The sequence below is a fragment of the Mya arenaria genome, chromosome 14 (genome assembly GCF_026914265.1).
Source record: "Mya arenaria isolate MELC-2E11 chromosome 14, ASM2691426v1".
In the NCBI taxonomy this organism is placed as follows: Eukaryota; Metazoa; Mollusca; class Bivalvia; order Myida; family Myidae; genus Mya; species Mya arenaria.
In genome coordinates, this window is record NC_069135.1 from 3,108,934 (window position 1) to 3,124,751 (window position 15,818).

General features: G+C 42.0%; 1 protein-coding gene across 1 annotated transcript; it reads right to left on the reverse strand.

Annotated features, from left to right (window-relative positions):
- Positions 1-82: 82 nt before the first annotated feature.
- Positions 83-15,818, reverse strand: LOC128217245 (uncharacterized). Its single transcript, XM_052924251.1, has 9 exons — positions 15,409-15,818; positions 13,728-14,018; positions 8,356-8,463; positions 7,307-7,458; positions 6,223-7,017; positions 4,494-5,963; positions 4,049-4,305; positions 3,800-3,921; positions 83-1,631 (listed from the first exon to the last, which is right to left on the reverse strand). Exons 2-9 carry the CDS (start codon positions 14,008-14,010, stop codon positions 670-672), a joined length of 4,149 nt encoding a protein of 1,382 aa, XP_052780211.1. The 5' UTR covers positions 14,011-14,018; positions 15,409-15,818; the 3' UTR covers positions 83-669.

Sequence of the window (15,818 nt, forward strand, 5' to 3'; positions counted from 1 at the left end):
AGTTGCAAATTTTGTTTTAAAACAAACACTTCTCTAGCAGTCAAAGATGTTGGGTACAGCCTACCAAAAAAATAAGACGGAATATGTTCCAAATGTATTTTGACACACGTAATGTACAACATGACAGCACAACCGGCATGGTTATACACTTACGGCAATCGCTTATGAATTATGATAAAAAAAGTTGAGTATTAAATGCATTTCTCTCCTCTAAATACAAATAAACAAAGATAAAAGTTGCATGCACAAACAATACTATTATTTAGAAAAGCACAGTCACATACATGTTATAAAACTGATCATAAACGTGTATACACATATAAAACATGAATGTACTGGTTATTTATATGAATACGTTTTAAAATTATATATAGATAAAAATCATGCAATAATTAGCCGATTGACACAAAAACTGTCCACCACATTTTCTATTGCACGTCTCTGGCTGAGTAAAATGTCACCTTTAGTACCAAATGTATTCGACTTATTACGTCTATTGCAATTCCCTGCAACATTACTAAACGTTCCTCTAACATTAACCTAGTGATTGCAATGGTTGCCTTCGCATGCAAACTGAACTATTTAAGTATTCACTGTACTTGAAATTAAAACGTTTGAGCAAATTAATTGATCCGATTTCACATCGCCTTATGTGGTACGGTAGTTACATCATATCATGAAGACCCCGTCTTCCTCGATCCCGTGCTGGTACGGACTGTGTACGGAGTTAATGATATCCGGAACATGGGCGCGCGTTCCGCTTTTGTCTGACTTCCCTGTGAACTGATTGTCTGAACCGTGACATTTCATGTCTACTGGTACATGTCTTTTGTTATATGGGAAGTTTATATTTATTATTTCAAGGTCATTAGGTGAGGTTATTACAGTACTGGAGGATGATGTAATCCGTTTATTGCTTGTTGGACCTACACCAGACGGGGCATCCCCAGTCCTCTCTGTGTTTTGAGATTCCCCTTCCTCCGCGGCGTCCTCCTCATCGCTGCTCCCTCCCTGAAGGTCCCGTGCACTCAGGTACTGTATTTGGGATTCTTGATTCCTAGGGTCCGACCTCTCCTCCACCAGCGTGTCTGGCGAATCAGATAAGTCGTCGTCACTCACCGCATTGTGTCGAGTTTGAACGGCCCTTTTAAGTTGACTGTCATTTGGGTATATGTAGTGAGGGTCGTCTTTATCCCAGCTTGGGCACCGGAAGCGAGGGGAAGAATCGGCACGTGACCGGTAGACAGGCATCGTCGTACTCCCCATTGGAGCTGAACGCGGTGCTCCAGGAGACTGTTTATATTTGCCCGGCTTTCCCACCAAATCCATCGTCTTATACTTCTGTAAGGCAGGTGTTTTACTGATTTTGTGTAGACGGGACACAGGCGCTGACGCCACTGAACTTGGTCGTTCCATGGAACTTAAGGCATGAAGACGTAGCAAGTCGCTGTCGGACAGATGGCTTTGACCGCGGATGTCCGCGTACTGGACCTGGCTATCTGCCGACGCCGAGCCAATCACTGACCCAGACTGGCTGTGCTGTCGGCCGGTTAAACTGTCCATGTCGAAGGCTAGATTGCCAAACGTTCGAGTGACGGACGATGGCGAATCATATACATCCAGCTCTTCATCTGAAAATAGATATTCAACCTAGTTTCCACGCTAAAAGCAATCGCTCATAGTTCCCGTGTTAAATGCACTCTCTCACAGTTCCCATGTTCACAACAAATTTTGTCAAACTTTGTTATTTTAATTTCCTTTATAAACAGACACCAAACCGCAGACAGACGTTTGAAAGAATTTTGTTATGCCAAGCCTTAAAGAATTCCATTTTCGATAGCGTCGCTTACGCTTTTCAGGAAAATAGAGCATTTCGTCACATTTTAATACATATAACCAATCGAGCTCTAACTGTTGATGACCTTTTACCACTGTCACAAATACATCGCTCATATTTATTCGAAAAAATGTGAAGGAGTGACTGTAGCCCGTAGCCAGTAATATCAGTTTATCATTGTCCTTAAATATCGTTTACTTATTAAACCGTTTTTAGGCTGTAGGCCGCTAGGCCTGCAGACTTTTATAACCGTATCTCGGAAATCGCATCGGCAGATCGACATAACATTTTTAACTTTTGGCGAATTAATGCGCGCACGGGCGTATCAACGCCCGCGCGGTTAGAATTGCGGTGGTTAACGACCTAATTTTCATTAACATTTAGATCGAAAATACCTAGTTAGCAATCTGCTCTAATAGCTACGGACTGCATTCTGCATATTAATTAGCTTGCTAAAAGTAGCGCTGTAATGAGTGTTCAATCTATGTTATGCGGTTAATATAGTTCGAATAAGATGCCTTTTGCATATAATATAATATAATTATTTTATTATCGGCGAGTTACAGAACGCAGTATTTAAAGCAGATTCTGCAAATAGTTTAATAATGAAGCGTACTGAATCAAATAAATACAAGTATGTATTTTGTATACCTTTAGATTTTGCTGCGGCCGAGGACCGATAATATCTACATAATATCTACATGTACATTGCAGTTAAGAATAGAATCTGGGTCATCGCATTCGGACAGGTTTATTCCCCGGAGATAAACTCTGAGCTTAATCCCGGAAAAATATGGATCGCATTATGATGCAATTAAATGCCAAGTATGCGCAAAATATCAAACAATTATGTGAAAATAGAATTATAATACTTCATTTAATCCTAAATCAGTTTTTTGGTGAGTGTAGTTTATTCATAAGTATATTTTCTATGTTTTAAATTGCCTAAATCGGCTATTACTTGACATTTTTTTATTGAGATTGTTAGTTCTTACTTGTGTTTGTAAAATATGTGTCGCATAAAACCATTCTCTTGTGTAAGTACATACTAACAACCTTTTAACCATAACTAAATGAATATTATACACTTTCCCCATTCAAATCAAATCGCGTAAAGCGTGGACAGGCTATCGACCTGCTACAATTTGTGGCATAGTCACGTAATGACGAATGAAACGGAAAGTATGTGAATATTTCCCTGTTTGTCTCAGTAATTTCAGTCCAATATCTTGAGCATGAAGCATAATGCATATGCATATTTAAAAAAATAACTGATGTAAACCTGATCATTTTGTCCACGAGTGGCATATGTTGAGGGCATTATTAAAATACATGTACATCAAACATACAGGGAATTGATACTTTGTGGGTGATATGATCCAGAGGTATTTGGCAATGTAGAAAGAAGCCTTAAACACAAACCTAATTAATATTTCCAATGCATTTTGCTGGGATGCATTTGGTTTAGCTGGCATGCCCTGGTAGAAAATTAAATACGCCAAAGTCAAGTGTGAAGTGTAGAGTAGATTTTACTAAAAACTCCTAAATGCTTTATCCGTGGCAGTGCATTGTTTATGAAACCAAAGCTCCAAATAAGGTCTTATATGATATTGAGAATTACTCCGATACCTTATAAGTAACTATTTGGCGTATTCCACATGTCAAGTGACTTATACTTCATGATCTCATTGAGAATCAACATTAAACTCTAAAAAAAATCGAGAAGGAAATTTTGAGCGGGCATATAATATCTTTAGATGTTTATGTTAATAATTATATTTTACAATTACATGGCTATACTCACGAAACGTTGCAGGCCGAAAGCCATTCAACGCTTTAAGCGCTTTGATTTTATTAAGCTTCTGATTCTGACGAAAGACTCGTCACCATGGCAGACAAGATAAATCAGATCGGCAAACGGTTAATTGAACTACAAAAAAAAAAATGACAGCGCCAATGTACCTGAGATTGCTTTGGTGGGGGCCGGCGGGCGGTAGACCCGGCACAGGAAGGCAGAAATAAGTACCAGGATGATGGCGAACACAGCCAGCAGGGCGCCCAGGATCACCACGATCACCTCCATCCTGCAGGAACAAAACCATCATATTTAAAAAGGCCGTCAGGTTTATACCATGCGTATAGGGTTCGACTGTATGTTGTTTTTTTACGGAAAAGAAAATACAACATGCAGAATACTGGTATGTCACGTACGTTTGACTACTTTGCACAGGCATTGGTGTGGGCGGCGCGGAGGTCGATGTTACGGTGCCGGCAGTGGTCACGGTCGAGTTGATCGGCACGACACATATCATGGGGTCACACTCACTAGTGCTCAGGTAATTGGCGCAGCGGGTGTAGTAGTAAAACTCCTCTTTCGGGTCCTGCAGGGACACATTCTTTCGATGGTTGTTGTAAAACTTCGGGTTTGATGTGAGGGTTAACCGTCCATCCGTCCCAAAGCTGCCGATCTGCGGTAGGAATGGGTTTACCAATGAAATAAGATTTTAAGAACCCTGAGACCACAATTGCAAACTTATGGCATAGTAAAATAACATATATTTTTAGTTTTAACATCCTTTTATATGGATAAAACGCATTCGCTTGCATTTGCAATTGCTTTATATTATTTACAACATTGAAATACGTGTAAGCGTACTTCTTTGTAGAATGCACGTCCATCTGCGTCCAGCTGGATGTTGTGAATGGTGAACCCTATATTTCCGTTTCCGCTCTCATCAAACAAGCGCTTGCCGCTGATGCTCTGACGCCGGATGCTGTTCACCAGGTCGGTCGGGGAAGTGCGGGCCGCCTGGTAGCAGGGGATGCTGCGGATTTGGCGTTCAGCACAGAATTGTTTGTAACCGGAAGCCACCGCCTGTACGGCGAGGCCCGTGTGAACACCTCTCTGGTCCTTGACCAAATTGCCGACAAGCGAATCGTTCAAGTATGTAGTCATCGTCTCTTTTTCACACCTAGCGCCATTACGAAACCTGTCTTTTTCAAATGATGAAATCAAATTGCAATAATTAATGTTCTCGAAATAGTTTGGGATCCATTTATTAAAATATGTTTGAGAAATGTTTAAACCAGCTAGGTACTGTCTGTATGAAGTACTTTGGAACTCCTTGGCTGATACAGTGAACACAAGGGCACCAAGGCTGGCCTTTTCTACTTCCGCCGCTACCAGCTCGCGGTTCGTGCCCCATCCGTCACTAGCTATAAATATAAGCGGCTTGCCTTGGTTATCGTTGTCTTTAAAGGTAAGAAGTAGTCGACGCGCCAACGTGTCTATTCCAAAATACAACACGACACGTACTTGCTGGGTGAAAAGCTTGTTAATGACTTTATCTAACTGTGACGTTGTCATATCTTGTGAAATGGGAATTGGGTCTCTAATGCAAATATTTTTAAGTTTAGCCTCATTAAGCAATCCTTCTTTCCCGTTTATACCATACGCATCATCAATATATACAAGACCGACGTGGTTGACCTCTAGTTGCACCACCAGCTGTATCATGCCATGAATCTGTACTGGATCGCTAGGCACGGTTCGCAGGAAGTACGGGTATCGGATACGGTTGTCTAACTCCATAGAAGACGCACTGTAAGATACTAGCGGAAGGTTTGCCGCGTTTACAATGTCCCCGATAAGTATCGTTACGGGCGACGACAGAGATCCTACAACCGCAACTACGCGGTCCGCGTCTACCACGTGACCAGTTGTGAAATCCGTCAAAATCAAACGTTTGTCTAGAAAATTGAAAAGAAAGCTGGTTGTGTTGATTCCGTTGTAACAATCATCAATAGCTAACGCACCGAAATCAATGCCCGTTGTGTTACGCATTTCTTGCACTGAATGCATAAACGCTGAAACTGTGATGATGTCATTCGTCTCGTTTCGGAGTAACCCGCAGGTGAATGTGGAGTAACCATAGTTACGGATGGTAAAGAGGCCGACAATGAGCGCCTCCTCCCCGTGCAAGTACGAGAACCGACCCTCGTCCACGTGCACGCATTTCTCGCAATGTTTACGGCAGGCAGAGACAGGCAGCGTCCTGGGGTCGCCTAGCGTGAGCGTACAATGGTCCGCATCCGCATCAGCCTCCCAGACATGTGTGTATATTTCCTGTAAATTATATGTAAACGCTTAAACTACGTGAAGTGAGAGCAGCATGCCACTACAGACTGGAATTGTAAGACTAAATACTACGACAAAGGTGCCATAGTTAATTCTATGTTTTGTTTCAAGTTTGAACACTTTAGATATGAGTAAATATGAAATATTAATAACGATTTTTTGTATTGTATGTATAAGTATTTCCAATCAAAAACCATAGCCCATTTCGATTATTATTTAAATTAAATATGTTAAAAATGAAAATTACCTCGACACCATTAGCTTTATCATAGGTACTCATCGATAAGCGAAGAAAGGAATAATTCTGAAATCCGTTTTTGTTGAAACTTATTTCCTTGGAAGCGTATGGATAAAACTCGAGGTCCTTGAAGAATTCGGTGACATTGACCGTGTTTGACAGAATGGTCTCAGTAAGAGATTCAACAATGGAAGAGTTTGTCGCCAAGCATTGTTTTATATCAAGTTCCCCGCATGACACGTGAAGAGTGTCGTTCGCCGCTAGCGCGCCGGCAAGGACGGCGTCAAGCACGTGCTTTGGTTCCAATTCCAGCAAGTGATTGGATGGCAACTGAGAAACCAGATCGGAGATCGGGCTAAGCTCGAAACCATTACGTATATTTTGAAAATAGGAATAAAAATGCCAGTTTTGGTTCGTTTTGTTGCCGTAGAACGGATGGTCCACGTGAACAACAGAGACTTCTCCATGTTCTCGATGAAATTTGGATTTAATGCTCTCGTGTATGGCTGACGTCACTAACCACGTGATACCTGCCGAGGGGCTCGTTGAGTTTAACATTGCAATGAATGTCTCAGAGTTCCCGAAATATACCACCGTAAGAGTTGTATCTACTGCCTCTTTTCGAGCGAAAGAGTATATCCGGTCCAACGCCTCATGTCCAGCAGCCACGCTCATGGTCAAACAAACACTTGCTGACCGTGCAAGCGCCTGGAAACGTGCAGATGCCGACATACCGTACTCATCCGTACTGTGCACTTCCGCCACAAAATTCCAGTCAGCGTTTTTCAACAACGACAGTATTGCCTGAATATTGAAAAGGTTATTATAGTCTACTACAATAAAGGTCCAGTTTAATAATTAAAATAATAATAATAAGGAATTGTCATTTTTCCGTCAGCGTCCCTTAGATATGCTCAGTATTCAGAACTGGACACTTGCGCAGTTGCATCTTCATGTAGAAAGCGAATGTTCTTGAATGTGTATATATACAATGATCAATGATAGTATTGTCTTTCTACAAATATTCTAATTACATCTTAGGATTATCAAATTCTCATTCCACATGTAATTGTTCATAAGGGCATATACGTGCCTTGAGTTCTTGCTCCATTGGGACAACTGTATGGATCAATATTGGGTCGGAGACCGACTGTATAGCGGCCGGAAGAGGACGGAACACAGGCATACCCCGAACCAGCCGACCAGCCAGTCGACCGCCCTCTACGTCTACCAGCACCAGCGTCCCTGGTAAAAAACATGAAGCAACAATTATGCACCTTAAGCTTTCGAATAGTTCGTTGAACAAAATGAACTATATACTTACAGACAATCAAAACACCCAACACCTTTTATCCAACGTCATATCGTAGCTGTCGTACTGTTGTTTTTTCCTTGTGTAATTATTTCTCAAGTGTGGTCAGATATAATAATAATAATAATAAACAAAAACAAAATGCATTTGGTAAATCATAAAACATCTGCATCGCACTTATACATTCCTATACAAGAACTTTTGATGTTTTGAATATAATTATTCTATACAAATCATGTTTAATTAACATAACAATTATTTCAATATACATACATACAATATATATGTTAAGCCTCATATCTGATCAATAGAGATTAGAGTCTTGACAAAACCAAAAGTTGTTAAACATAAAAACATATAGCTCAGGGAACTGCATTTATGAAGCTCGTTTTTACTTTCACATATTTAACATGATAATATAGATAATAAATAATTACATTCAGTATTTGTGAAGGTTAGTTTTCCGGTTTTACATTGACACCTTGCTTTTTGTAGCATCTGCTGTGGGTACTTGTGTATCCCCAAAAAAGCTCATCTAGCATTACTATGTTTGAGTTTATGCTGAAATTCATTTCATGCCTTTTCCTGCCTAATACATTTAGAAATTGGAGAAGTGTAGTAAACAAAGAATCGACAGAAAATTGTGACCGTTTCTCTGAGAAACTTACAAGTCAAGTATATTTAAAAAAACAACAACATTAAACAGACAACGGGAGATGCTGCTCGGGATTATGTCCATTAACCTAAAAACGATTGGACGTTCATGGCATCGGAATATCGGCGAAATATTGCTCGTCTTAGCTTTGTCTGTGAATGGGACTTCTTTTTACCTATAGTGTTTGTCCGTGCATCCGGCTGGCATGTGGTCGATGGGAATCCTGGGACCAGTAGGGCGGCAATGTGGGCCTCGCTGCTGCACGTGTCAAATATCTCGTAACCTGGAAAATACAACATGATTTTGACAAAACGTGCAATGCATCTCGTAACCTGGAACAGCTCACATCACGTGGACAACAGGTGCCACACACCTTGTAAGCTTGAACAGCTCACATCACATGGACAACGCGTGCCATACACATTGTAACATTGAACAGCTCACCTTACGTGGACAACACATGCCATACACATTTTAACACGGAACAACTCACATCACATGGACGGCACGTGCCATACACATTGTAACATTGAACAGCTCACATCACGTGGACAACACGTGCCATACACATTGTAACATTGAACAGCTCACATCACGTGGACAACACGTGCCATACACATTGTAACATTGAACAGCTCACACCACGTGGACAGCACGTGCCATAAACATTGTAACATTGAACAGCTCACATCACATGGACAACACGTGCCATACACATTGTAACATTGAACAGCTCACATCACGTGGACAACACGTGCCATACACATTGTAACATTGAACAAATCACATCACGTGGACAACACATGCCATACACATTGTAACATTGAACAGCTCAAATCACGTGGACAACTAGCGCCATACACATTTTAACCTGGAACAGCTCAAACCACGTGGACATCAAGGGCCATACACATTGTAACATTTAACACCTCACACCACATGGACAACAAGCGCAATACACATTGTAACCTGGAACAGCTCAACTCACGTGGACAACAAGCGCAATACACATTGTAACCTGGAACAAATCACACCACGTGGACAACAAGCGTCATACACAGTGTAACCCGGAACAGCTCACACCACATGGACAACAAGCGCCATACACATTGTAACATTGAACTGCTCACACCACATGGACAACAAGTGCCATACACATTGTAACATGGAACAGCTCACACCACGTGGACAACAAGCGCCATACATATTTTAACATGGAACAGCTCAAATCACGTGGACAACAAGTGCCATACACATTGTAACATGGAACAGCTCACACCACATTGGACAACAAGCGCCATACACATTGCAACATGGAATAGCTCACATCACGTGGACAACAAGCGCCATACACATTGTAACCTGGAACAGCTCACATCACGTGAACAACACATGTCATACACAGTGTAACCTGGAACAGCTCACACCACATGGACAACAAGCGCCATACACAGTGTAACCTGGAACAGCTCACACCACATGGACAACAAGCGTCATACACAGTGTGACCTGGAACAGCTCACACCACATGGACAACAAGCGCCATACACATTGTAACCTGGAACAGCTCACACCACATGGACAACAAGCGCCATACACATTGTAACTTGGAACAGCTCACACCACATGGACAACAAACACCATACACTTTATAACATTGAACAGCTCAAATCACGTGGAGAACACATGCCATACACATTGTAACATTGAACAACTCACACCACGTGGACAACAAGCGCCATACACATTGAAACCTGGAACAGCTCACACCACATGGACAACAAGCGCCATACACATTGTAACATTGAACAGCTTACATCACGTGGACAACAAGCGCCATACACATTGTAGCATGGAACAGCTCACACCACGTACGTATACAACAAGCGCCATACACAGTAACCTGGAACAGCTCACACCACGTGTACAACAAGCGACATACACATTGTAACATGGAACAGCTCACACCACGTGGACAACAAGCGCCATACACATTGTAACCTGGAACAGCTCACATCACGTGGACAACACATGTCATACACATTGTAACTTGGAACAGCTCACACCACATGGACAACAAGCGCCATACACATTGTAACCTGGAACAGCTCACACCACGTGGACAACAAGCGTCATACACAGTGTAACCTGGAACAGCTCACACCACGTGGACAACAAGCGCCATACACAGTGTAACCTGGAACAGCTCACACCACGTGGACAACAAGCGCCATACATATTTTAACATGGAACAGCTCACACGATGTGGACAACACATGTCATACACAGTGTAACCTGGAACAGCTCACACCACATGGACAACAAGCGCCATACACAGTGTAACCTGGAACAGCTCACACCACATAGACAACAAGCGCCATACACAGTGTGACCTGGAACAGCTCACACCACATGGATAACAAGCGCCATACATATTGTAACCTGGAACAGCTCACACCACATGGACAACAAGCGCCATACACATTGTAACCTGGAACAGCTCACACCACATGGACAACAAGAGTCATACACATTGTAACATGGAACAGCTAACCATACACATTGTAACCTGGAACAACTCACACCACGTGGACAACAAGCGCCATACACATTGTACATAACATGGAACAGCTCACCATACACATTGTAACATGGAACAGCTCACACCACATGGACAACAAGAGCCATACACATTGTAACATGGAACAGCTAACCATACACATTGTAACCTGGAACAACTCATACCACATGGACAACAAGCGCCATACACATTGTACATAACATGGAACAGCTCACCATACACATTGTAACATGGAACAGCTCACACCACGTGGACAACAAGCGCCATACACATTGTAACATGGAACAGCTCACACCACATGGATAACAAGTGCCATACATATTGTAACCTGGAACAGCTCACACCACATGGACAACAAGCGCCATACATATTGTAACCTGGAACAGCTCACACCACATGGACAACAAGCGCAATACACATTGTAACCTGGAACAGCTCAACTCACGTGGACAACAAGCGCAATACACATTGTAACCTGGAACAAATCACACCACGTGGACAACAAGCGTCATACACATTGTAACATTGAACAGCTCACACCACATGGACAACAAGTGCCATACACATTGTAACATTGAACTGCTCACACCACATGGACAACAAGTGCCATACACATTGTAACATGGAACAGCTCACACCACGTGGACAACAAGCGCCATACACATTGCAACATGGAACAGCTCAAATCACGTGGACAACAAGTGCCATACATATTGTAACATGGAACAGCTCACACCACATTGGACAACAAGCGCCATACACATTGCAACATGGAATAGCTCACATCACGTGGACAACAAGCGCCATACACATTGTAACCTGGAACAGCTCACATCACGTGAACAACACATGTCATACACAGTGTAACCTGGAACAGCTCACACCACATGGACAACAAGCGCCATACACAGTGTAACCTGGAACAGCTCACACCACATGGACAACAAGCGTCATACACAGTGTGACCTGGAACAGCTCACACCACATGGACAACAAGCGCCATACACATTGTAACCTGGAACAGCTCACACCACATGGACAACAAGCGCCATACACATTGTAACTTGTAACAGCTCACACCACATGGACAACAAACACCATACACTTTATAACATTGAACAGCTCAAATCACGTGGAGAACACATGCCATACACATTGTAACATTGAACAACTCACACCACGTGGACAACAAGCGCCATACACATTGTAACCTGGAACAGCTCACACCACATGGACAACAAGCGCCATACACATTGTAACATTGAACAGCTTACATCACGTGGACAACAAGCGCCATACACATTGTAGCATGGAACAGCTCACACCACGTACGTATACAACAAGCGCCATACACATTGTAACCTGGAACAGCTCACACCACGTGTACAACAAGCGACATACACATTGTAACATGGAACAGCTCACACCACGTGGACAACAAGCGCCATACACATTGTAACCTGGAACAGCTCACATCACGTGGACAACACATGTCATACACATTGTAACCTGGAACAGCTCACACCACATGGACAACAAGCGCCATACACATTGTAACCTGGAACAGCTCACACCACGTGGACAACAAGCGCCATACACAGTGTAACCTGGAACAGCTCACACCACGTGGACAACAAGAGCCATACACAGTGTAACCTGGAGCAGCTCACACCACGTGGACAACAAGCGCCATACACAGTGTAACCTGGAGCAGCTCACACCACGTGGACAACACATGTCATACACAGTGTAACCTGGAACAGCTCACACCACATGGACAACAAGCGCCATACACAGTGTAACCTGGAACAGCTCACACCACATAGACAACAAGCGCCATACACAGTGTGACCTGGAACAGCTCACACCACATGGATAACAAGCGCCATACATATTGTAACCTGGAACAGCTCACACCACATGGACAACAAGCGCCATACACATTGTAACCTGGAACAGCTCACACCACATGGACAACAAGAGTCATACACATTGTAACATGGAACAGCTAACCATACACATTGTAACCTGGAACAACTCACACCACGTGGACAACAAGCGCCATACACATTGTACATAACATGGAACAGCTCACCATACACATTGTAACATGGAACAGCTCACACCACATGGACAACAAGAGCCATACACATTGTAACATGGAACAACTAACCATACACATTGTAACCTGGAACAACTCATACCACATGGACAACAAGCGCCATACACATTGTACATAACATGGAACAGCTCACCATACACATTGTAACATGGAACAGCTCACACCACGTGGACAACAAGCGCCATACACATTGTTACATGGAACAGCTCACACCACATGGATAACAAGTGCCATACATATTGTAACCTGGAACAGCTCACACCACATGGACAACAAGCGCAATACATATTGTAACCTGGAACAGCTCACACCACGTGGAAACAAGCGCCATACACATTGTAACATGTAACAGATCACACCACGTGGACAACACGTGGCAAACACATTGTAACCTGGAACAGATCACACCACGTGGACAACAAGCACCACACACATTGTAACATGGAACAGATCACACCACGTGGACAACAAGCGCCATACACATTGTAACCTGGAACAGCTCACACCACATGGACAACAAGCGCCATACACATTGTAACATGGAACAGATCACACCACGTTGACAACAAGTACCATACACATTGTAATGGAACAACTCATATGACGTGGCAACACGTGCCATACACATTGTAACAAATCTGGAACAGATCACATCACATAGGCAGACGATACGAGACCTCTAGATTTCCAAACAAATGAAGTGTTAGTTAAAATGTCAAGTAAAACGAAACATACTTACAAGAGATAGATAAAAATAATCACGATATGTAGCCTACAGCTGTGCGCATGACAAAATCATCGCTATTATAAATAACCATATATATATAAATAAACAATAGCAAACCTAGATCTACTCCATTCTTAGCTAAAACACCGGCCACAAAATCTAGTGCCACAAGATGCTCGATGACGGCCGTGGATAGCCGCCCGGAGCACCCACCAACACCATCCGGTTCGTGAATGGCAGCCAGTACGCGTAGCACGAGCGTCCCCGACCGCGTCCATGACCGAAAGCTGCTGGTTCCATTCTCCTGGCAGAATGAGGCTGCCGGGCCGAACGCAAGGAAGACAACCAGCAGCAAGGTCAACCCTGGCCCCGCCCGCAGCAACCTCCGTTCTATCCGCATTCGGTGATCTGTTTATATAACAGGGTATATTTATATATATAAGATAAAACAAACACTATGACTTCTATTATAACAAAGGCCGGTTGATGTCAACCAAAACGAACCTTTACGATTATTGAAAACATTGCTGGTTGCTGAAAACTTCCAGCATCCAGCATATAGCCTCGATTATTATTTTAACCGGCAAGACGGAAATATGCTCGTATAAACGCTAATATCAACGAGGGTATATATACCACCGGGGGCAAATTAGCCTCAAACCTGGGGTTGGTATAAATTCCCCCTTGGGTATAACTATATCATGTCATATGTTTCGCGTTTTATGAAAGGATTTACTCTCGAAGCAAATATGAGCATATACCCCAGGGGGTAAATTTACCTTCAAGTGGACTTTGCTCCAAGGTGGGTAAATTTGTGCCCTGGGGTATTTCATGTCCTATAAACGGAATAATTTATATGCCCCATGCGGTATTTCGAATTTAGCTTGGTTTTACAGTAACTTTTTCACAAATAAAACGCGTTTGAAATGGGTTTTTCTCCGTCAAACGTTTTTTTTTAATTCTCGGCAGACTGTTTGTACGAAGGGCTGAAATGTTTGAAATGCCATGTTTGATTTGTTCTTTCTTAGAGACGAAACAGAAATGAAGACGTACGTACGTAAAATGTTATGGGACATGCCATTCTTTTATTGGAGAAAATAGATCATTATCATGTTCCTCAAATACTAGTAACTGCAGCATAATATTAAGTCAAGTCTTATTGACTTGACTTGAACATAATATCGCTAAGTGAATGAGAGTGGTACTAAAAACAGGCATTGATATAGCATGTCCGTAATATAAGCTCCACCATTACATGTTTAATGTACATTTAGACTCAAACTATTGTTAGTTTTGTAAAGAAATATTCATTTTCCTCACTCAATTGCAATATAAACGCGTCCAAAAATACCCCAGGACGTGGGTTTATCGCCATATAAGATTCACAAAGTTTAAAAAAGATACAGGAAGTATTTCTCTTTCAGGCATGATATAACATATAAATGTGCGTTACCCTCCGATTCAATTTTATCAGAACAGAAAATGAATAATTAAGTTCACAAACAGATTAATGTGGTCTGGTATTTATAGACGTTTACCTCTTGAGTTGAGGAACCATTTATGTTTGGTTGTTTGATGCATGAGGATATTCAAAATCAACCAGTATGACCGATAAAAGCGGTTTAATGGACGGGTGACATTGAGACGTCTTTCCCTGAACGAAAGTTAACAAATTTTGACTATTATTTTAGTTCAATTGTGTTTCGTCATACCTGATACAGCTAGACATGTTAGGAAAACTAAACAGTGAAGAAAATGTTGCTTAACTGAATTCATATAGTAGCTGTTCACTACATACCGTTCTTCAACTGTTTTCAGACATCTTCGTATAAATGGACCTTCCTCCTCTGTGTGGTTGAAAGTAAGTTTGGTTAACAGCAAGTATAGTTTTAGTTTTAAACAATATAGTACGTCCCTCCACTCGTGATATATCCGCCATGTAACCTGTCAACACAGGTAGAATCTGCACTTTTGGGTACACAACTGCTTACATAATTGCGTTCTTTATATCCTTATCACGCCACTTCTCCACACCTCAACTCCACTTCTTGTACTTTTACAACTCCTCATATTTATTTAAGAATGAATTAAAGTGAATTATAAACGTTTCTTTTATCGTTTATAAATACATTTTGTCGACGCAACTAGGATATTTTGTTTCATGGACTAGCTAGATCTGTATTATTAAAACGCATGAGTGAGCGGACA

What these genes read in the sequence shown, in the direction of transcription:
- LOC128217245 (XM_052924251.1), bottom strand. Translation starts at nt 14,010, where the DNA reads ATGCGGATAGAACGGAGGTTGCTGCGGGCGGGGCCAGGGTTGACCTTG. An exon ending in ATAAAGCTAATGGTGTCGAG is followed by an intron (nt 5,964 to 6,222) that starts GTAATTTTCATT and finishes TATAATTTACAG; the next exon opens with GAAATATACACACATGTCTG. An exon ending in GACGTGCATTCTACAAAGAA is followed by an intron (nt 4,306 to 4,493) that starts GTACGCTTACAC and finishes TTCCTACCGCAG; the next exon opens with ATCGGCAGCTTTGGGACGGA.